This window comes from Actinia tenebrosa, unplaced genomic scaffold (assembly GCF_029948245.1).
Source record: "Actinia tenebrosa isolate PJP-AT-01 unplaced genomic scaffold, QUT_ActTen_1.0 PGA_scaffold1__47_contigs__length_23844297, whole genome shotgun sequence".
In the NCBI taxonomy this organism is placed as follows: Eukaryota; Metazoa; Cnidaria; class Anthozoa; order Actiniaria; family Actiniidae; genus Actinia; species Actinia tenebrosa.
This window is the reverse complement of record NW_028292578.1, coordinates 16408780-16432646: the sequence shown is the minus strand read 5'-3', so window position 1 is coordinate 16432646 and position 23867 is coordinate 16408780. Positions and strand designations below refer to the sequence as shown.

General features: G+C 36.2%; 5 protein-coding genes across 9 annotated transcripts; 3 read left to right on the top strand and 2 right to left on the bottom strand.

The window, feature by feature from the left end:
* Positions 1–201: 201 nt before the first annotated feature.
* Positions 202–4059, top strand: LOC116290345 (BTB/POZ domain-containing adapter for CUL3-mediated RhoA degradation protein 3). The gene is made up of 4 exons (XM_031697353.2): positions 202–519; positions 1303–1562; positions 1825–1877; positions 2202–4059. Exons 1-4 carry the CDS (start codon positions 348–350, stop codon positions 2587–2589), a joined length of 873 nt encoding a protein of 290 aa, XP_031553213.1. The 5' UTR covers positions 202–347; the 3' UTR covers positions 2590–4059.
* Positions 3930–7284, top strand: LOC116290346 (intraflagellar transport protein 20 homolog). The gene is made up of 5 exons (XM_031697354.2): positions 3930–4059; positions 4217–4302; positions 4386–4489; positions 5076–5191; positions 5675–7284. The coding sequence occupies exons 1-4, from the start codon at positions 3942–3944 to the stop codon at positions 5155–5157; spliced, it is 390 nt and encodes a 129-aa protein (XP_031553214.1). The 5' UTR covers positions 3930–3941; the 3' UTR covers positions 5158–5191; positions 5675–7284.
* Positions 7273–18080, bottom strand: LOC116290354 (neuroglobin). 3 transcript variants are annotated; one of them, XM_031697361.2, is made up of 5 exons: positions 17974–18080; positions 17170–17342; positions 10412–10591; positions 8911–9118; positions 7273–8070 (listed from the first exon to the last, which is right to left on the bottom strand). In XM_031697361.2, the coding sequence occupies exons 2-5, from the start codon at positions 17223–17225 to the stop codon at positions 7942–7944; spliced, it is 573 nt and encodes a 190-aa protein (XP_031553221.1). In that variant the 5' UTR covers positions 17226–17342; positions 17974–18080; the 3' UTR covers positions 7273–7941. The 3 variants fall into 3 exon arrangements, with proteins under 3 accessions (XP_031553221.1, XP_031553222.1, XP_031553223.1); XM_031697362.2 differs by lacking the exons at positions 17170–17342; positions 17974–18080 and adding an exon at positions 16101–16369; XM_031697363.2 differs by lacking the exons at positions 17170–17342; positions 17974–18080 and adding an exon at positions 12765–12903.
* LOC116290355 (small ribosomal subunit protein mS23) lies at positions 17743–19820 on the top strand. The gene is made up of 5 exons (XM_031697365.2): positions 17743–17860; positions 17960–18115; positions 18312–18389; positions 18698–18803; positions 19172–19820. The coding sequence occupies exons 1-5, from the start codon at positions 17820–17822 to the stop codon at positions 19301–19303; spliced, it is 513 nt and encodes a 170-aa protein (XP_031553225.1). The 5' UTR covers positions 17743–17819; the 3' UTR covers positions 19304–19820.
* On the bottom strand, positions 19317–23815 carry LOC116290351 (N-acylglucosamine 2-epimerase). Of its 3 annotated transcripts, XM_089033315.1 has the most exons (10): positions 23590–23815; positions 23284–23363; positions 23029–23149; positions 22853–22928; positions 22452–22527; positions 22097–22266; positions 21728–21952; positions 20985–21374; positions 20389–20476; positions 19317–20248 (listed from the first exon to the last, which is right to left on the bottom strand). In XM_089033315.1, the coding sequence occupies exons 2-10, from the start codon at positions 23294–23296 to the stop codon at positions 20181–20183; spliced, it is 1227 nt and encodes a 408-aa protein (XP_088889441.1). In that variant the 5' UTR covers positions 23297–23363; positions 23590–23815; the 3' UTR covers positions 19317–20180. The 3 variants fall into 3 exon arrangements, with proteins under 3 accessions (XP_088889441.1, XP_031553219.1, XP_088889442.1); XM_031697359.2 differs by lacking the exon at positions 23284–23363; XM_089033316.1 differs by lacking the exons at positions 19317–20248; positions 20389–20476 and adding an exon at positions 20554–20844.
* Positions 23816–23867: the final 52 nt, after the last annotated feature.

Below are 23867 nucleotides of genomic sequence, written 5' to 3'. Positions count from 1 at the left end.
GAATATATTTTTTGATTTAGAACTCTAATATCATTTCATAATATTGAGAAGACAATTATAGTGACCAGAAAAAAGAGTTTTTCGTCTGCAAAGTGTGAAAAGGAGCTTGCCGAAGAAAAGTTCATTTTTTGCTGTATCTCCCCTCCCTCGCGACAAATCAACTAGCTGCGTCGGGTTTTTTCGGCCAGCGGTGTCCTTGATTGGAATTCTGGGAATTCCTGTATCACAGGGAATGTTTATTTTTGGAGCTTAGTTATAAAAGACTGGATTTATGAACAAATAAATCACACCGATCCCTCTTACCCGCCTTCCCAAGACACTCTACTGACTCCTCAAAGAAGGGAAGAATGTCTGGGGAAGCTTCTCATTCGACTACGATTCGTGGATCGCCGACAAAATACGTGAAGTTGAATGTGGGTGGTTCGTTACACTACACAACTCTTGGGACACTAACCAAACATGATAACATGCTACGGGCCATGTTTAGTGGAAGGATGGAAGTATTAACGGATACAGACGGTAGATAATACAACTACTTGATTGAAAAAGATGATTTTGCAATTTTTTTTTGAATGCGGAGTTGAAATATGCGAAGTGTTCAAATATTTTTTCTTGAAAGCTGCTTGTCATATCTGTCAAACACGACACGAAATTGTGTTGTCAAATTGTTTTATACGAAAATTTCATAATAATTGGAAGTGTCATCATCATTCATAATGATTATAATTGAATGATTTTGACTCATCACTTGGTATAAGCTAGAAAGCAAATATAACGCTAGGGAATTTCTGAAGTGCAAGTAGAGGATGCTTTGATTCAATCGCTACTGACTGTTGCTTTTATACCCATTATTCAGGCATAATGTCTTGCCAGAGAACAAATACACAAGAGGATTTCCTTTTTTCTGGAACGTTATTTTAAGAATGGGAAGTGGAAATAAATGAATAAGACCCAAAGATACAAATTGCCCATTTGGACCAAGATGTTATGACCAAGTGCAGGCCACTTGCAAAAATAAGTTTGGCACCATGAAATATAAAAGCACTCTTGAGAAGTTTGGTACTTTACAGATAACTAAACAATACATCATTTCATAAACAAAGCTTTGATGAAAAAACTTGGTCGTCATACACATATTTTTGCACACAACCTCTCCATGATGCACTTCATGAAAATATCTCTGAAAATTGCTATTGAGTAAATCTTATTCCATCCCAGAAACCCTGATAAAGTAATTTACTTCTGACAGCCCCTTTTTGTACATATTTGATTTAATTGTTTACAAAACTCTGTAATTAATAGGTTGGATTCTCATTGATCGTTGTGGGAAGCATTTTGGTATGATCTTAAATTTCCTTCGAGATGGCTCAGTTCCTTTACCACAAAATGAGGTGGAGCTGAGAGAGATTTATGCCGAGGCAAAGTACTACCTAATAGATCAGCTAGTGTCACAGTGTGAAGCCTTATTGGCTAAGAAGAAACAGCAACACGACCCTATTTGTAGGGTGCCTCTCATAACATCAACGAAAGAAGAAAGATTGCTTGTCAGTACTGCAAACAAAGTAAGTAAACTGGTACGTAAGAATAGCTACAGTAACTTTCATTATTGCCATGGCAACAGGGAGGGTTACTACTTGAACTGTAACATTTATGTATGTGGTAAACATGTACCCTAGCCTTGAAGTGCCATGAACCCATGTACTACTTATGTCATGTCAAATGCCTGTCCTTAGTGAATGAGTATTATGGTTATATGCTACAAGTGTATAACCCAATTGTAGAAAGCTTGCTTCATATGCTCAAAGGTTTTTTTTTCCATCTTAGCCAATTGTCAAGCTGTCATATAACAGATCAAACAACAAGTATTCTTACACAGGGTAAGTTCAGAAATTTTTACTAGCACCCTTTTTATTTTTTTCTAATTTTATCAATACCCTGAAAAAGCCTTGGGGCTGACCAAAGGGCACAACTTATTCACATATTTGATATATTGAATGTTAGGTTTTGTGGAGGGAGAAATAGTGGAGAACCCAAGGAAAGACCCTCAAATCTAGGAAGAGTCCTAACAAAATCTGATACTGAGATACTAAGTCCAGCATCAGATACTACCAATACCAGAACCACTTGCATATTTTTCATTTTTTAGTTATATATTAGCATAAATTAGTTATCTAATGAATATAACATTCCATACTTGACAGGCAATCAGATGACAATCTTCTAAAGAATATTGAACTGTTTGATAAGCTTTCCCTTCGGTTCAATGGCCGCATTCTTTTTATAAAAGACTTAATTGGAAACAATGAAATTTGTTGCTGGACTTATTACGGCAATGGAAAGAAAACAGCAGAAGTGTGCTGTACGTCTATTGTTTATGCAACAGAAAAAAAGCAAACCAAAGTTGAATTTCCAGAGGCAAGAATTTATGAAGAGACTCTCAATGCGCTTCTTTATGAAAACAGAGGAAGTGGGTCAAATGTACCAGATGCGGAATTGCTTCATGCCACAAGAGGTGCTGTGGGTGCTCGTGTCATTCATGACTCAGAGGAAGAGCCAATGAGAAGACACCGAGCTGGAGGAGATGGATAACGATCTTTATGAATATCTTTACGTCATACCATAATGAAGTTCTGTTGGTCCTCAAAGTATTTGTACATTTTTCTAATGGTTGTTGGTCATGAATTGAACTTTACCCACTAAACTCAGAAATTAAATATGGACAAATCCTGTCTTATAATTGGTATACTTTCTATATTCAGCTTATAAGCTTAAATTTTCACATTCAGAGCTAAGAGTCATTTATTTGTAATCTCCAAGCTCATGAATTATTAATTAATTTATAAACAACAGTGAACAGCTACTGCTTAATGAGAAAAAATAACTATAATAAATACAAAAGTATGACCACATTTACATACTTTTATGCACGGGCTCTGGTACATTAAACTGACACATTTTGATGCAAAGCTGGCTGGTCTTACCAAATGAAATGTGTAAAAATTTGTTTGGCAACAAGAAGCCTGTTCATAGAAGTATGTGAATTTGTGAGAAACCCTTTAAGACTGGTTGAATATAAACTCGTAACAAGATGTAGATAAATTATATATAAATACTTTGAACCAGAGATATAATTTACAAAAAAGTAGTTTTATTATTTCTAGAAGAATAAGTTATCTAAATGTGCTTGATGTCTTGTTCCTAACCTACCATAGCATATAAAAATAGTATTCCTATACCACACTCCATTTTTTAAAAAAATGGGAATGACGTGTGTATGTATGTATCCTGGGGGGAGGGGGGGTACTCTGCCAGAATTTGGGTAGAGGTGTTCTGCTGGGATTCTGAAAGGGATACCCTGTTTATGACAAAAAAAAAAGGAATTTGTAGACCCTGTTAATGACAAAAGATATAATTAATTGCACGAGTTCCTGTTTCAATTATCATGTATTGTTGTTTTACGACCATGATAACCAGTTTTGTTCAATACGAAAGTAGAATCCATGAATATGACAGGAAACTCAGGAAAAACTTGGGACTTGAGTGAAATACCCTCGAGAAACCATACCCTGTTCAGCAGATCATCCCTGTATAGTCCATATATGGGAGTACCCCCCCCGGGGTATATATACACAAGGCTCTGGATTTGGAAAGTCTGGGGGCTTAGGGAGGAAAATCCTGATTAGGTGGGAGGACTGGAGAGGGAATGAGGGAGTTATATTTTTAGGCAGCTAGCACTGCTGCTCTCCCTACTCCCTGGAAAAGCCAACCAAGCTAGGATTCTACAAGAAAGATGCCCAGCAGCTGTATTTTTTCCATTAAACACTACCTACATCATGTTTGTAATTGCGATCGTTGCCGAGCAACGCAAACTGTCCCAACTAGATACCTTAAAAAAGTCTATACAGCTGAAAAGCATTCTGGGCAATAGAGAGAGATTCAAAATGGCGGACGGCACGGAAGGTTTTTACTTCGATGAATTGAATAAAGTACGGGTCTTAGAGCCTGAAGTAAGCCAAGAAACGATGAAACTCAAAGAGGAGTGCAAAGAGTTTGTCGACAGTGAGTACTCTGTGTATTACATTTTAGATGAAAGTGAAAATTTGAGTTTCCATTTGGATAGGATCTTCGACTCATTCGCTGATACAATACGTTAACATTTGTTTACATCTGTCGAAAAATAATCTCTAACGTGTCTTTGTCGTTAATATTTTAACAGAAATAAATGATTTTCAAAAGATCGTTGGTGGATTTATCGATACGGTCGATTCTTTAGCCAAGGAGGTCGAGAAAGAAAAGATGAAGGTTGGTTTTGTTTTTGTCATCAGTCTCCCTGGTTACATTCATCTTGCATAACATAATATAAACTTAGCTTTTTTATTACACAGGCGATCGGCTCTAGAAACTTGTTAAAATCCATTGCTAAACAAAGAGAATCTCAACAACAACAGCTGAGGGCTTTAATAGCCGAAAAAAGGACACAACTTGAAAGGTGTGCTTGAATTTATTTTTATTTTACCTTATTATTTTCTTTTTCTCGTAGTAATGGTCGTAATGAAGTGGGGGAAATCTTATGCAAAGAAATTTTATCCATTATTTTTTTGTTGAATTTCTGGCGTTTTTTTTTTTCAGTTGTAGAACTGAGTTCTATTGCTGCTTTTTTAATGCTGCACCCCTTCCTGTTGGCTAATACTTTCACACGTTTCTTTTAATCGGATCATATGAACTTAATAATAATATCAGATGTCAGTGTAGAGTTACTTTATCACCCTGTGAAATACCAGTATGGTAGGTAGCAGAGAGTACAGTACAAGCTGACTGATTTTACTCAGTTCATGAGAGGTTAAACATAATACATTGTAGAAGATACTTATTTTACATTGTTTCCTTTTGTTTTACTTTCACTGTAAGTAACGAATCATACGACTTTGTTTTAATGGCCAAGTCACTTTAAAATCATTTTAGTCCAAATATAGTTAGTAGTAGATACTTCGCAAATTTACAAATTGATGTTCAATTTTTTTATTTTCGTCCAAAATTAAAATAACTGCATGATTCAAATGTTTCGTTGTTTACAGGTTTAGGCTACAACATGAATCACTCCAAAAAGTAGAAAGCGAACAGAATGAGTTTATTGAACAGTTTATCCTACAAAAGTAGACCAGACAAACACAAGTTTGTGAAATATTCTAAGGTAAACTATGTAGTAAAACCCAAAACAACATCTGGTTGATTGAACTCTTATCATGGTTCATATTAAATTGGAATTAATATGTTGGGATTTTTGAAGGGAATGAAAGTGGTAAATGGGAAGTAAAATGGGATATAATAAAGTGAGAAACTGGAGAAAAACCCACAAGTCAAATTCTACTCCTATATGATACCTCCCATACCCCACAAGAGATTACTAAGCAGTGGGAAGGTTAAAATTTACTTTCTGGACTCCTCCACCCTCTATGGTCAGCACATATTCCTTTACCATCTCATATATCAAGGATCCAGACTATACTTTTATTTGTTATCCAAATAAACCCCTAATGTGTGTCTGAGGTGGTTATTTTTAAAAGCAACATTACACACAGATTACAGAGTACCAGTGGGTGATGTGAGGTCACTAAGAATCACACTGTAGACCCACTTAGCTAACTGCTAACTGTTTTTCTTTGTTTTCTTGCAGGATAAGATTTCATATATGTAAAAATAACCTACAATGATTATGTTTTGATATAACTGTACTGTAAATTTTTAATTCATTCTACCCTACTTACCTAATGAATAAGAAATATCATCATTGCACAAGTCCACACCAAGGGGCGGATCCAGTTATTTCAGAAAGTGGGGGCCGTTCAGTCCTGTATCCATCGGCTGCCAGAGGCGGGAGCAACTAGGGAGGTCAATTTTGAAATTTAGATCCTGAGAAATGCGTTTTCTAGCATTTTGAGGGATTTTGACTAGGATTTTTTTCTATACTTTCTTTTTGCTTTCCGCTTTTTGTCCCTTTTTTATTCAGCAAAAGGGGGCCCGTGGCCCCTTCAGCCCTCCCCTAAATCCGCCCCTGACACCTATAGTTCATTTCTTTTACACTGTGATTTTGGATGCCGTGTTTCCTTGATTACTATTTCTTTATTTATTGGTAATAATTGACATTGTTGATATAGTTCTGACTTTAAAGTGCTACTATGACGAAAATCGCTCAAACTTGGATTCAGCTGAAACTTCCTAAGAATACTCTTTAAAGGTCCAATAATCACTGTATGAAGTGTTTTCTCGATATTCAGGACGAAAGCATGATATTTTTACGATTATGTTTTGGAGTCTGTGACGTCATACACTCAACATCGAACATCACTGCATACATTTCTTTGTAGTTTATGATCAAAATATCAGTAGTAAAGGGAGAAAGAAATACCCAAACACCCCCAAAATATAAATTATAGTCACAAGTAATGTGAAATAAGCACATTAGCCACCCATTGGGCTTCATAGGAATAAAATAAATTAAGGATTTATATACAAAGAAATATATGTAGCAATGTTTGATGTTGAGTGTATGACGTCACAGACTCCAAAAAATTAATCGTAAAAATATCATACTTTCGTCCTGAATATCGAGAAAACACTTCATACAGTGATTATTGGACCTTTAAAGAGTATTCTTAGAAAGTTTCATCTGAATCCAAGTTTGAGTGATTTTCGTCATAGTAGCACTTTAACAAAGAAGCTCATTCTTAAGCTCTTTGAGGTAGACAACAACTATGCTCAAGTTCGGAGTCAGATACCAAGTATAGAATCGAACCATACTCAAAGTAAAATACCTTGAAAGATATTAAATTACATATTAGTGGAAAACTCAGCGCGGACAGATCCAGGATTGTTTCAAAGGGCTGATCTAGTTTCCTCTAGATTGTTCATTGCACTTTATTCTGATAATTCTTAACTCCCAGGAGGGGGTGGCTAGCCACTCAATCTCCCCCTGGATCTTCCAGTGCTCAGAATCCCGTATTAGAATGTATAAGTCTTCTGATTATGTTTTATATCCAGACTCAAATGTAGCAATACTTCATGTGACATAAGTTTTTGTTATTCTTGTGCCAACCAGATATCGATTGGCTGGTGACAAAAAGCAACTTGTGACTAGCTTTTGTGAAAGTGGTTGGCATTAAGCAAGCATTAAGTATCGCGATGGTATTTCACTGTTGATTGTGTTCCTGTTTCTACAGATTCCATGTACATCTTGTAAATAGAAGAATATTTAAATAAAAACCAGCAAGAACCTTTCCTTGAAAATTTCACTTGTATTTTCTTATTGTATCTCATTCATGATTGTTTGAATGGAAGTTAAAATAGTATAACACTACTACTATACCACTTGCTCTAAGAAAATGTACCCTGGGCCCGGTTGTACGAAGGGTGGATAGTACTATTCAATGGATAAATCCTCATCCAGTGAATAAGTGGATGCTGTTATTCAATAAATTTATCCACTGGATAAGACCTATCCATGGGATAGCACTATCCATCCTTCGTACAACCTGGCCCTGGATTCCAGAGGTTATGAAAACCCTATAATAATCCCTTAATCTTTGCTATTATATATAATATTTTCATGCATGCATCCATGATTAAGATACCAAAAAGAGTATATACATGAAATAAATGTTTAAAACCAATAGATGTAAATCCTCTTCAGTCAAAAGATAAAATTAATATTTTTACGATCTTCAAATGCATATACTGTAACTCTTTACATGTAACCCAACATCATTGCTTTTAATATGATACAGCATTAATTATGATGGAGTTATTAAATATATTGTTGATAAATGAATTGTGAATTCTATATTATAAGTGCTTTGTATGAGCCAATTGAGTGCAGGGGGCTGGGGTGATGGAGGGGCCCTCAATCCCCCCTTGTCGATTGATAAAGTATGTGTAGTTGGATATTTATTTTAGACCTTCCTTCATCGTGGTTGTTATGAGTCCATAGGCTTCTACCCAAGCAGCCTTGACTTCAGGCGTGAACTGGTCCCCAAGACCTTTATCCAAGGTCCATATAATTGCCTCACCAACATGCTATGGAGAAAAAAGAAAGTTGAAATAGGGGAAAACCTTTAGAACTTGTAGGCCAGGGTACGGTTGTTCAAAGCCCGATTAGTGCTAATCCTGGGTTAACTCTTAAGACCTATAGAGTTATTCCTGGATTAGCGCTAATCCAGCTTTGAACAACCCAGCCCTGGAGAAAAACCTCTCAGAATTAAGAAGTTAATGACTTTTGTGGGGTCTCAAGGAGAGCGTTAAGTGAGTAGCATGCATGGCTAGACTTTGTGGCACGCATGATAAACTTTTGCTATTTTCTTAGATCCCAGGCCTTGATATATCTTTGAAACTTGCAAGTGCACCATGAACGGGACCTTAACTGTCATTGGCTGATCAACGATCTTGTGCGCTATGATTGGCTCTCGGGTATTTTCAATCTCGTACCGTGACCGTGCCGTTGCAAAGTAATATGAATCTACTCTAGGGCTACTGCAACCTTAAGACATTTTGCGCAATATTTCGAAGAAGAGTAGAGGAACTTGGTTTGCTGTGAAGATCATTTTTCATTACGGCGGGAAACTCAAATGGTCATTCGTTTCTCATCAGTTTCGTTTTCGCCACAACTTTGAAAAATTCTTGTTAGGACAATGTTACAGGGTTTTGCCTGGTTGTAAGAAGAGTAGATAGTGATATGCTTCGTAAAAATCATATCAATTGGATGATTTTATTAGATAACAGCATTACTTTATCTACTGGATCAAGGTATTTATCCAACAGAGGGCGCTATCCATTCTTCGTGCAACCGGGACCAGCTTAATATATATTTAATAAATATGTCGACAAAATTTTTTTTTTTGAAAACACTTTTTAACTTGCCTTGAATTCCTTATCCGTGATTTCAAATCCCTTGTGTAGAGCCCCAAGCTCCACAAGCTTAGGCTTCAAACTTTCCAGGTCGTCCAGTCCCCTGACGGCTACTCCAACAGTGCTCATGACGCCAAGGGCGTGTGCCTTTAGATCCTTGCCGTCAGGGTTGTAACCGAAGGGAAACAAATCACGAAGGTACGGGGCTATCTCAAATAATCTGTGTAAGGAATGATATTGATGATAAGATGGATGTTCCCTTTTTGGCGAAATGTTTGAATTATTTTAACTCGAGTCTCTGTATAGTGGCGCCTAATCGCACTTGGCAGCACGCCTTTCTTTAACGTTATCGTGCACAATTTGCGATAAAAATGCGATAGGAAAGCATGTAGTCAGTCAAGTTTGGTCGCTAGGATGCCTGTGACACTTAGATCGAGTTGAAAGTTTTGCTGGTTCGTTGATGTTTTACCCACCGATTTGCCTGTGACATAAGTTTTTTTACATGATTAGTTTGGCTTCTTTCCATGAATATAAAAAATTCTCACTCCGTCTCTCCCGAGCAAACTCACACAAATCTCCATTTTCATAATAATTCTTTACAATAAAAACAAACTCTGTTTACAGTCACAATATATTAAAATACGAATAAATTTAGACAAATCTCTTGTCGTTTTTAGCTCAAGAGATAATTCAATTATGACAACAATTCGCCTGGTTTCATAAAGGTTGTTTTTTACAATTAATAGTGCTTGAGATAATAAGATTTTTTACATCACTTGCGAAGCTGTAATTACAACGCACCAGCAAAGGTGACAATTTCCTAATTTTCCGAACGAAACGAAATTTTGAATAATTACTAAATCATTTACTTATTTCTTTTAGTGTAATTATACCTGACTATATGACTAATTGTTTTTAAAAAATTCATTTCTACAAGTGCAACTTTCAACATCTTATTGGAGTACATTGCACACATATGCAGAACGGAAAATTAAACTCTTCAAAAGCAGATTCTTTTTTATTGAAGGACATCCAGGACAATATGGACGTACAAGAATAGAATTACTGTTGGGTATAGACACCTAACAGGCTAGAAAAATAATGATGAAGATATTGGTCTTCATGCGACTGCTGCAAACGAGATTCCCTACCCTATCCGCACAGAAACACGCCCACGAGGAGTGAAAAATGATTGTGATTTCCTACAGGTAGTGAATCTTGTGGAAAAATGGAAATATTTCTTTGAAATTTTATCATTGTTTTGTTAATGTGGTTTTATTTTGTAATCAAGAAGCTTTCACCTTTAATACTAGCTCGTAATTGAACAGCCGATTCTTTTACTGTAAGCCACCTGCCTTCTTTATATATCTTACCAACTCAGCAGGAAGCCGCTTAAAAAGCTATCAAAACGGCTGGTTTTGATAATTCTAGACTCTCCAATACTCAAGGAGTTTATTTTAAATTTGAATGGCTTTACAATTACTTCAACAGAAGACTCATTTTGTTTACCAACCTTCTGAATACCACCAACCCAGTTTCCTGTAAATCACCTTTCTCCACTTCACTCCAGGATTCTCTTATAAGCTTTATCGAAGCTGGGTCCAGCTTTGTTTCTGGTTCAGAAATGCTTCCAAATGAAAACATGCGAAGAATACTCATGGTTAAATCCTTCAAATACTCCCCAAACAGCAAACTGTGGAAAAACAAACAAATACGATTCACTCGAAAGAGTAAATCACTGACCAGCGTTTTTATCCCCCCAAAAGAATCTTCATTCTGACCACAATTCATAATGGTTTGAAAAAAGTAAACACGAGGAAAGATTTGAATAAATAAAGCTAGATGACAAAAATTTCTTGGAGTAAGTATTTTTTATTAGCATAGTTAGTATATGTAATAGGACGTTTGCACGATGGCGTCATTGACCTCTACTACCAGATTCCCTAGCGCACTTTCTTTTGTTCAGTTAATTAGCACCAACTGTCTTACTATTCTCATGAGGAAATACAAATTTAAATAGGAAAGAAAATTCGCCAAGCATTTGGGTAGAGGGAGTCAAATGAAGCCATCATGCAAACGTGCTATTGCGTGTTTCTTTGTAAGAAAAACCATTTGAAAGTTAAAACAAGCCTTCCAGTGTTTCAGTATTAAAAGGCAGCACATTGGAGTTAATGAATTTGATACTATCAATGAATTCCTTGTTTAACTAATAAAACAAGAGACTCATGCATGGTAATTTGGAATTCGAAAATGGTCTATTGTATTCTATTGATGATTACTAGAATAGTCCAGCAGTGTCTGCTTTATGCGCATACCCACTGGTTCACTATGAAAAATAATTTCTTCTATTTATTGAAACCTATTTCGGCAACAAGTCCAGCCTACATATACTCCCTATGGAACTAAGCCGTTTATCTTGCACTTCTATCTAACTTTATCTAAAACCCCATTCAACATCAAGAAAATTATCCAAAAGACGGTGGTCCTTTTGGTCTGCGGAACAACACAACCTTTATTTGCTGAGATAAAGGCTTTCTTGCTAATCCGGATTAAAAATTCTCTGGCTAGTCCGGATTAGAAATGATGAAAAGTTTAGGCGCGAAGTTGGTGGTAGTGTACGCGGAAGCAAAAACACGATGGCAAATTAGCTTTTCTCTGCGCGGTTTGAGTACGTATGATGTAAGCACTTTTCGGCCAGAGGTTTTTCTTTTCTTTCTAGCTGTTGTTCCATTGTTTGTTTGTTCGTTCGTTCGTTCGTTTGCTTCCACCATTATCTTATTTATCTATTCATCCATCAATCATCCCTCCCTCCGTCTCTCCTTCTTCCTCCAGCCCATCTCTGCATTTTTGTTGTTTGTCTTTGATGTTTTTCCCTCCTTTGTTTTGTCTTGCGCGTCTGATTTTCTTTATCTTTGAGCATTACTGAAGCAATCTGTTGAGTCTGTTTCTATTTATTTTCTGTTTCCTTTTGGTTGACTGTTTACTGGAAATACCACTTGACCTATGATCTCTTCCGCTAAGCGGTAGACCAAGTAAGGAAGCGACTATACGAAGATAACATCTAGAAACGCAAAGGAAAACAATGGGGGGAACAAAGACTAAAAATGATGATGGGTAATTAAGAAACCGTTGAAAAAAAATTCATTGAAAAAAAAAAAAAAAGAAAAAAATCGAAAGCAACCAAGAGACCATGTGATTCAATGATCAAAATCAGCTCCTCGTTGTGATTTCTGCTTATTATCCAGACCCAAGGGTTTACAATCTTATTCCTACAAGATCGAAGTCCTTAGCTCGGATCTGAAACGACACGTTTAGATGCGGGCTTCCGGGACTTTACCAGAGATATTGTACTTATCGTACTACTGTACAGTGTGTTCGATGCGCGATGAAAAAACAACCAAACCTCCTCTTTCGGCGAATCAGCGCTGTTCCAATATTACGTAAGAAATTCACAGATACAGAATATTACGAAAATATTTTCAAACTAAGAAATACAGAACACAGAACTAACTCAGTTTCTCGTATTTCATACATTACAATAAGTACGAACTTACAATTTCCTAGAAAATTTGATAGTAAAAATCCTTCGAGATTTTCATGTTGCGCAAAATATTTTTTCTGTACGAGCGCAGCGCAAGTAATTTTAAAGCGATGTCAAATACATGTATCAAAGGTGTTGCTAATCAATTTTGGTAAAAAAAAAAACATAATAGAACCTTCTTTTGAATTTATTTGCAAGGTCCCAAAAGAAGACGATAGAAATTTAGAAAACGCAGGAAAAACGCGGAGCAATCTTGGCCGACTAAGCTGAAGGCCCATGTAAATTATTATAATTACTTAATCATCTAACTGATCGAAGTGCTTACCTAGAGAGTTTATACTTGTCCATATTGATCAATTACTTAATTGATATTTCGTGTATTAAGTCTAAAAACGTATATAGTTTTGCTCTGACAGGGCTCTAATGAACACTACTTGACCACAGATGAAGTGCGGACTGTTTGAGTGGGTAACTCGTTACAGCTTAAAATATTTGACCCGGTTGTTTCGTAACATGAACTGAGAATCGTAAAAACTTAATCTGTTTATCTATACATTATGTATTAAAGCTATATTCCAAGTGGAACTCAGTGGATGCAGAGCCACTCTGTGGAAATGCCAATGCATGTTAAAACCTATCAATTTTATTTATTTTATCCTAAGCTGATCAAAGTAAATATTGAAAAAAAAAAGAGAGATTTTTTTGGAAAAATAAATTTATATTATAAATACGAAAAACTTACAGTTTCCGCTTAATGTAAAAAATGTCATGATAACATATGGCTTCAAGATTATTCTCTTAGTCGAAATCTTAAGACAATGATGGGTATTTATAGACCCAAGAACTGGACGAAAGAAAGTTAGGGATCAGGACAAAACAATTGTCATCTCAGGGGTACCCGATTTAGGGGGGAGGGGTGGTGTTACCCGGTACCCTCCACCTCTGGAAGTGAAATCTTTTTATTTTGTCCCCAAATATCTCCAAAACTAAAAGCCAAATCAAAAAGCCAAATCAAAGAAATGAATAATGTACTGTCTGTCTGCGTGTATGCTAAAAAACATATTTGTGTATAGAAATTGCCACTACACACCCCCAGCATTTGAACAGGTCTATGAGGGGGGAGGGGATACGTACCGGTTCCCACCACCTTAATTCATAAAATAGGAATCCTATTTTGGACGATTGTTTTGACCTCGCCCCTTAGGCGGGTTAAATGCCGTTTATGGAACAATTGCTAGTGACGCAGGTTAATCGTTATCATGTGCGCACCTCACCCGGGGTCGCAACATTTTTAGATGTAACTGATGAAAGAATGATTGAGAAATCAAAAAAAGCCTGGGAAAAGGTCAAAGAGGTATACAAAAATAAAGTATGAATACTAAAGATTACTCAGGCAAGTGCGCAATCAATGCGCATGCGGCGCCGGCTGAAGGCGGAATATGTTAATTCACCAAAGAGCCAGGCTCCTATTTATGAAAATGTTTCTAATTGTAAAAAAAATCTTGATTTTCTTGCAAAATTTCAGCATAAAACTACTAGCTATAAATATTAAAATAAATGTTATAGGATAAAAGCTGCGATTTCGCTGTAAAAAAAACATGTTTCGATCCACGATCCAGTTAAAACGAAGTCCAGTCCGATCTAATCTACACGGTTCCTGATTTTCCAACATAAAAAATCTCTCAAAATTCAGAATTTAGAAGCGTAAATCAATCTTTAGAGGTATGTTAAGTTTTTTCTATACGTTAAGATTATCTATACACTTTTAAGAGATGAAAATTCGCCGAAAACGTTTTTGCGATCCAAGTGTTAGATCCAGTCAACCGATAACAGTCCAATCAATTCTTTATATTCAACTATTGAAAAACACGTGATCCTATTACTTATATCAGCCCACTTCTTGTAACTCTTATCTAGGACACTCTCAGAACATGTGCTTGTATGAAATATGTGTTAAGCATTTCACTATGGCATTCAGTGTCTTACAAGCAAAATAACATCAATATATTGGACTTTGCTTTGAAGGGCCACTTGATAGCACGCCACTTTAATTCTTATTATATATTTTCGGAAACATTCCTTATCAAAATGGGTGGATAAGAATGGGTGAAAAACAGTTGGTAAAAAAAGAAGAAGAAGAAGAGGAAGAAGAGGAAGAAGGAGAAGGAGGAGCAGAAGAAGAAGAAGAAGAAGAGGGAGAAGAAGGAGGAAAAGAGGGAAAAGAAGGAGAAAAAGAAGGAGAAGAAGAAGAAAAAGAAGAAGAAGAAGAAGAAGGAGAGGGAGAGGGAGAGGGAGAGGGAGTGGGAGAAATAGGAGAGGACAATGATGAAAATCTTATATCGTAACTATAGTTGATCAACTGAAACAGATATTTCAAAACAATTATCAACCACGGTTATGGTTGGCAAATCGCCTGGTATCGTGCAGTGAGATAAAAACATTTTAATGAAAAAAAAGTTTTTTAAAGTCTTTTCTTCTTATCTTACATTTTTTCGTGAAATGTTAAAAATTAACCGCCGTAAATTTAAAAAAAATATCAAACTTTTCAAAGCATCAAGTCAATTCTGATTAGCCGGGATATACACCTACTTGCAAGAACGTTGTCATACGAAAATAGAACATTAGTGATTTAGTGGGATAGGAATTATATTAAAAAACAAAAGAAGATCACTGAAGCTGAATTTTTTCTTTTGTCTTTTAATGTATTCCTTTGTCACTAAATTACTAATGTTCTAATATCGCATGACAACGTCCTTGCAAGTAGGTGTAAATTCATTGTTAATTGTTTGATAAACTTGTTTTTACGAGAGAATGCATGACTGAAATCACGACCCACGAGAAACTACAGCTGTGTCGATTATCTTTGCACTAAAGCGACCAACGCGACACTCATGCAGGGGCTCGTATTTCTACTGAGCTAACAGTGTAGTGCCACTGTTAGAGTGCTCGTGAAATCTTTTGCACTAAATCAGAGTACAAAATAATGCATTGTCTAGAGTGCATACCATATAATAATACGTGAAAAACTTTGCAAGAAATTGCACAAATTAGTAAATTCAGTATACGTCAGTTGACCGTAGAACTAAAAATATTGCACTTATTTGTAAAATTTTGATTTAATTAATCAATTAATTTAGTTATTTTTTTCACGAGTATATGGTATGCAATCTATTGTTTTCTATTGTCATCATCACTGCTATTTAGTACTAACTATTGATATTACTAGTTTAATACGTAGCACTGTTTGCAATATAATGCCAGATGTTCATTTAATTTCACGATAATATCGAGAATGATGTTAATTGCATTGATATATAGCTAATATAGCTAAAAGATTTATGGTGTGTTTATATTATTCATCAGCTGCCTAATCGTTTACATTGAATAATTCGAATAAATGTACGATTTTTTCCTAGGTGAAAGTACTTAAGAAAACTTAAGTGTGAAATCCGTTACCCTTAACTGGCTGATTATAGTGTAATTATAGTGTTAGTTCTGTCTATAATTGCAAATGTGGTTAAATGTGTTAATACTGAATAATGAATTGTGAACAAATTAAGTGTATTCCCGTGTGGATAAATGTAGGCTTAACATTGTTTACATTCCATTATTATAGAACTTAACTGATAGACAGAGAGACCAAATATATCATGGATCTTACCTTAGAAACAACGAAATGTATTCAACAACTTTGAGCGCCATGACTAAATCTTCAGTTCCAGTGCTTTTTCTTAATTAATTAATTAGTTTAATGGATAGTTTTCAACACGCGTTTATATAACAGTATCTTTCGCTTGGATCGATTATTTGAGCCAACTTTTCTTTTTCTTGGCAGATGACGATGTCGTATAAGCCCCGTACAAGACTTGCAACGACAGTTAGCTCGTGAGGGATAGATAAATGCTCCTATACGCACGATAGCACTCACAGTGCAGGTACATCTTGACGTGCATGAATTATAAATGATTCATTGGATTTTCTAACACATTTTCCACAGTTGAAAGACTCTGTAACAGCTGTATGTAAATCGTTTCAGTTAATGCCAACTGAGCTCGTCCAAGTGATTCGTGCGCATCATATTAAGTACTTCATATTCTCTTGTTCGCATTCAAATGTTTATGACTTATTGTAGAGAAATCACACACCCTACTGGCGAGGAAGAGGTTTATCAAACAAGCTAAAAAGTAATCAAAAGCGGCTTTAAACAAGCAATTTTTTCCTGTCAAATAAGATTTATCGTCTTGACAGATATACTAAGTAGCTTTAAATGGGCGAACAACAATATTATGTTCTTCATAAAGTTAGTTCCAACTGAATAAACACATTCCCGCTGTTTTTGAAGACCACCGACTTATTTGCTTAGGTTTAGCCCTGTTTATGACTCAGCTACTCATAGATACCATTAAACGTCCATGGGATATACATTTATATTGTTCAAGCCCGCACAGTTTTTTACATCAGTACAGTTGACTTTTGCAGATGAATTGCTCTTAAGCGAGGCTTAGCAGGGGCGGATCCTGCAGCCAAATATGTAAGGGGGCTTGACCAAATTTGGCGAATGACATTACAGAACGTGGATAAAATATTCCACTTCAAGCCGGAACATGACCAACGTTTTGAGAGGGGGCAACAGCTACAACTCCCCTTTGCCCATCCCTTAATCCATCCTTGCTAAGCCTGTGCAGATGAGCCGGGAAAATGGACTATAAGAGAATACAGAAAGTACTTACAGATTGATGTGTGTAGTTAAGTTCCACTGGGATACTACACTAGGGTGTTCACTCATCTCATGAATAGATCGCTTGCATCAGTATTTTGGACATCAGCAATGTTGTCAGTCCTCGCCCATCACTCAGCCAATGCGTGCCTTCTGTCCAATTGAGGATCGCCAAGTGGAGAAGTTCTTTGGGCGGGAAAATTCAAAATACGATATGATAAATAAATCATCACCTTCTACGTACAATCACAAGAGACAAACCTGCACAAACACTTTGACTTTTAAATTCCTTCAACATTGCTCAAAATTAGTAGTAGATGTCAGTAAATGAGCGCTCGGCTTCCACGCTTCCACACACGAAACCTAATTCGCGTTTTTGAGTACACTATTCATTTTTTTTTTCTATTTTATTAAATTCTATGTAAAGAAATTCTCAGTCGATTGATCCACAAGTATTTCTCCTAAGTATCATTTCTTTATTTTAGAAACGTTTTAGAAGATAAAACAAAAGGACTGATCGTAGATCATTGATCATTCCTGCGAGGGTTTTTTTCCGGGTTCTCCGATTTATCATAAAATCTGAAGGTTGAATGCTTAGTGTTGTTGGGTTGCCTGTGGCTTTGCGAACAAGCCACAGGTCAGCGGTTGACTTCAAAATTCAAGATGGCGGGCGCCAGGCATCTTCGTGGTACAATATATACCAGGTATAAATGACTCAATATATCATGAAAAATAGATTAATAATCAATTAGATAAACGTATTCGAAGGTATAATTTTATGAAGGACCGTTATTTAATTTCAGAGTTTCAAACTTACTTCGTTCTGGAGCTATGAAGAGCAAGCCAGTGTGGTTTGACGTTGTTGAAGCATTTCCCCCGATAGTAGAGACCAAAATTAATAGAAAGCCAGAACCTGGTCGAGTCATGAAGCTAGAATATCCAGAGGACTATTTTAGAAGGTAAAGAAAATTAGCAAGTTCTGAATTGCGTTACCTTAGTAACGGTGTAAAGGTAACCCAAACAAAGTTATTTTAGGGAATGCCCATACTTAAATGAAGGTGGTGGGGGTGGTAGAAGAGGCATGACAGGTATCTATCAATTACATATAATTCCTAAATGACCTTACTAATGGTTGCTTGGTGTATTTCTTTGTAGAAAATTTTATAACACATTCAAGTCATATGGAACATTAGATCTGCATAAAGGGGAAAGCCCTCCAACAGACTGTGAAATGTAAGCTAACCATCCTGTTGTAAAATGGATGTTACATACCTTGGAATTAAGATTAAAGGCTCTCTGGAATCAGTTTTTGCTTGTGTTCTTTACTAGCATGGACAGTTATTGGACCATAAATCCTCCGACATGGATATCCAACACTTGAATGAATCCCGCTATTATGGACACCCAGTTAATATGGACGCTTTCTGTCGTTCATTTGATGTCCACATTAAAAAGATTTGAGTGTAGTGCTATAAACTCTGCATTATGCTGACAATTACATTAGCAGATTGTAAATAAAATACTTTCTTGTTTTGCTGTAGGTTCGTTAAAAAATGTCATGATTTTGTCAGTCAAGGAATGGAACAAGAAGAAGCATTTGAATGTACTACAAAGGATTTCATGTCAGAAACTCCCACATTGAAAAAGGTAGGTTTAACATTTACTAACCCTGAAAAGTGGGTTGTTGAAAATTATGATTATTATGTCATTCAGCAGGATTCAGGGACTACAGTCTTACTGTAGCTGAGATTGGGTTGGTGAGGGCAGGGGAGGGGAGGGATGGAAGGGTGTGCTAACCATGCTGACTGGGGAGATCTTGTTGTTTCACTCCTAAAAAATGGAGGATCAGTCCAGACAGTGGTCATTGCCCTAAATTACTCTTCTGTTTTGAAATATGTGCAATAGCACCATGTTCCATTTTCCAAGGCGTCACAGTTTTAAGTCAATTTAGCAAGATGATTATGTAACTACTATTTTCTTTGTATACTAACTCTAGATTTTAATTTTTTTCACAGCAACTACTTTCAGAAGAAGAGAATAAAAGACAGGCATCCTCTGGTGATAGTGATTCAGTTACAGATATTTATGAATTCTTAACATCTAGAGATGGTCCATACAAGCCTAAGTCAAATAAGTCAGATGAATAAACTATTTGGATACATTTTTCTTGGAGCTTAGACTTGAGGTGTGACTCTTAAACAAAAACGAATCCTGCTCCACCTGGATAAATTCTGTAAGGTATATCAACAGGAGTTGTTGTGATATGGCGTAAAAATGATTGCCCTGGAGGCTGCATAAAGTGATGTGGGTTACATTTTCCAAGAAATTTTTTCTCATGATTATGTGTACATTTGAACTTAGCATATAGGCATTATTGCCGCAAATGCCATTTTAAGAGAAAATAATTGGTTTTTCAGATAATTTCACAAAATTGTTTGGTAATTCTCATAACAAAATGTGTGGTTTTACATTCCTTTAGTTTCTTGGATTTGATGAAAATGCAGCCCTGAGAAAAAGGGTGATTTGAGTGAAAAAGAATAAATCAAAAGAGAAAAAGATTAAGGTCAATATGAATATGAAGTGCAGTGAATAGTGAAAGCAACAATACGACTGAGGAAAATTCTGAATTTAAATTTTTCAAATAAAAACTCAATATTAACTAAATCTTTCTGTCAAATGATTTCTTAAAAGCTATTTCTCAACCTATGTGATAAGCTTTTTGTTATTCCCTAGAATATAATTCTATTTCTACACTTTCAGCTAATTATCTAAAAATATCTCATATATATTTTATCATTAATAACTATTCATGAATTAGTCCCAAATTTTGCATGTGCCAAATCTATTACAAATGAGCAAAACTTGTTGTTTACATTCATTTGCATTAGATTAAGCACAAGTGAAATTCAACATTTAAACTGGGCCTTATGTATAGTGGTAAATTAGATAATTTGGCACATTGATCAATTTCCCAATTCTTCCAATTTGACATTGATATTTAATGGTTCTACCAGATGTAAAGTGTTAAGATTGTAAAATCATATGAAGCATATCTATACACACGTAAAGACAACGTGGCAAATGGAAACAGCCTAGGAAAAAAGAAATAATTTTAGCAGTTAATGTTCGGAACAGTATCCAAGCATGCTGCTCCCTCTTGTTGCCCCATTGCAGTAACTTGTGTGATCTTTTCTCAAATACTAAGTATTAAATAGAAAATAACATAACTCACCTTTGAATGGGCCACCCTTTATTGTGTGCGTGATGTCTCCTCTCCTGTCCAAATAACCAAACCACTCACCATGTTTAGGGTCTGGAAACTAAAAAAAAGAATCAATCAATCATAATAAGCCCTCTCTAACTGAATGAGAATTTTGCAAACCTGAACATTGTTTTAGAATCAAACGGGGCCATTTCTGCTGTTATCCACTAACTTTACAGTCCCTTTACAGTTTTAGTCTTGTGGATACTAGTTTGCTATAATTTCAAATCTAAGCCCCCACTCAGGAATTTTAGAAGGGGGGTGACTATTACAAAGGTTTTACCAGATATTCCAGGAAAATGTGGGTGACTGTTACTGAGAAATTTGAGCAAATGGGTGGTGACTAGTCACCTCTTTTAACACCCCTGGATCTGCCTCTGCACCTTGTACAGTTCCCTGTCATTCGCAGAATGCCCTAGTTTCATCCTTTTGAAGGAAATGGAAATAAATTAATCAGGTTTGACAACTCTGGTCATTATCCTCAGAAAAATATTGGTACCTAAACTTTTTGACTTCAATGGGATTTCAATATTTCTTCCTAAACCTTGTAATAATTAAACTCCTACCTTATTAAATGCGTAATTAAAGCATTGATCAAATCTCTGTAGAAGTCCTTCCTCCCTAGTTTTCTCATATGCCATCAGCAACGCAATCAGTGCTTCATTGTGCACCCACCAGAGCTTCATGTTCCATTCTAAAGGAACGGGACACAGACCATCAGCATCAAGAAAATAAAATATCCCTTCATGTTTCTTGTCCCAGCCAAGATCAAAAGGGGCTTTGATGAACTTATCAATTGCTGTTTGCTGAAGTTCCTTGTTGCCTTTCCTGGCAGCATATTGAAGAAGGAACCAGCCAGCCTCCATTGCATGTCCTGGGTTCATATGCCTGCCATGAATGCCAGGAAGCTCTTTGCCATCCATGGACACAGTTTCAAGGATTATTGAGCCATCTCTCTGTGACAAAGAAATGCAGATTTCAGTATAATAGATAAAGTAATACAAAGCTTTAGCATGTGGTTTACCACTAACTGCTAACGGCTAGGGATCAGGCCCAGAAACATGCCCCCAAACATGGAGAAACACTCTGCATCAATGAAATTAAATAAGGCAGCTCTACCAGCAACAACTTCGTTATGACGTTTGCTAAATGTAGAAAGTTTGATGGAAAATTCTGACGTCAAACTACACTGAGGTTTATGGTAGGAGCAAGAACATCATGCTAAAGGTCTCTGTTGTCCATCATCTGCTCACCTGGACATCTCATCCAATACCTGTTAACCTAGGCATGTTACTCATCATTTACTTACCTGCACATGTTGCAAAATTTGTTGTACTGCCCATTCCTCATCAGCTGCATAACGCTCCCTGATGGCTTCATCACAACCACAGACCTCATCTATCACACACAACAGCATCATTGGTATGGCCATTGCATTGACTAGCATCTGTCCCTCTAATTTTGTTAACCCCAAGGCTGAGTCATCTACACGAGCCCAGTAAATTATCTTGGACAGTGTTTCCTCGGCCTGTATCTAAAATCACATTAAGTAACTATGTGAAGACATTAAACTCAACATCCTTTGTTCCTATGATTTGAAGTTAGAAGATTCAGATTCAATGAGGTAAACTTTCATAGATCATGCAGGAACCAGATGGGTGATGGAAACACACGTCACCTTATACTTCTGCATATCCATTGCACGCCCAAGCTCTGCCATCGCCATAGCATAAAAACACTCGGTAAAGAGCTTCCTTTGGAGTTTGATGGGTTTTCCATCGGCAGTAACCTGGAAGTAACAGCGACCATCTTCTTGTCGACTGACATGCTTCATAAGAAATTCAGCTCCTTAACAAGCGAGAAATGTACATACCGGTAAGCACTGAAGATAGCTTGAAGTTAGTTTAAATAATTAGTAGGCTGCATCTCTTTTTTCAACCCACTTTTGAGGGTTTAGAAATCGATTGAACAACTCTTTATTATAAATCTGTGCATAAACTATATAAACTAGTTTGTATCATTTTTATTATTACCTGAGAGAGCTGCTTTCAAAACAAAGTCAGTTTTATATTCTGCAGTTTCATTGTAAAGCTTTGAATACATCCAAACCTAGTTGAATAGATATTATTACCCATGAAATAAGAAGATAGGTGTCTGGGACCCTTTTGCCACAAATAAGCAGTGCTCAAAAGTGGCCCCTTCATCACTCCAACCCCTATGTACACAGAGCATAAAATTGGTGGCTTCGTCCATGATAGAAAACCTGTTTTCAGTGTAAGAAATTTTAAGCTAAAGGGGCATGTTTTAATTGAAAAAAGCCAATATTTGGGTGAGTAGAATGAGACAAAATTAACAAAAATACGATAAAAACCATTGAAAGAGGAACCTCTCCACCCTTATGTGCAATACAAAGTACAAAACTGAGATCAATTACCTGTCTCCCCAGCATCCAGCCATACTTATCTGTGTCATATATCTTGCCATCTTGTCCAAGACAAGTAAAGAAGCCACTGTAAACATATTAATATAGCATAATTAAATTGATATCTATCACCAACTCTTGTTTAGTAGTATAGCTGGAATGGTTGGTGCAAGTTAATGTACCATTACCCATTCTGACTGTCATGAGAATGGTTTATCCAAAAATCCATTGTGTGTCTCAGCTCTTCTTCCATTCTATTTTGGTAAACCTTCAACTTCTCTAGTATTGAAGAAGGGCATTCTCCCTTTTCTATCAAATACAACAGCAAAAAAATATTTTTAAGTAGGACTACAGTTTCTTAAATTGCATTTCTTCATTTTTTAATTGATAATTTAATTATATATTATCTAAAAATATTAATCTAAATATATTCATAAACACACCAAAAACAGCCATGTTGTGATGCCCTCAGAATCAACAGACTGAGCTATTGATGGTTTTCACGGCGGCCATGTTGGAGGAACTTAACAAAAGAATTGTCAATGATAATGAGGTTTAAAGACAGGAAATTGAAACCCAGAAATAGTAGCACTCGATCTTTTCCTGTTTCAAGATTTTCCAGTTTTTCCAATAATCATATATTCTTGACTTTTCCTGTCCCCATAGAAGCAGAAAATAAGTATTCTTGATTCATATCTATAGTACTTTGGTTTGAATTTATCTTTATAAACGACTGTTTTTTTGCTTACCATTCATCTTGATCGAGCGAGTTTTGTATACTGTAGCTCTAGACAGGAAGTCCACATAAACAGGGCTCGTGTTATACGAGGTATGCACGGACAAAAAGCTAAATGGCCTCAAATCGCACTTAAACTTCGCCAGAAGACTAAACAAGTCAGAAAACAACTGTAGTAAGTATTAAAGCAAACTTTTTAGGTAAATCTGTTTTATTTTGGATTTTATATCTTTATCAAACCACGGGAACTGAAGCTTGTTTGGGCTGCCTGTGCTTGAGGTAGACTAGAAA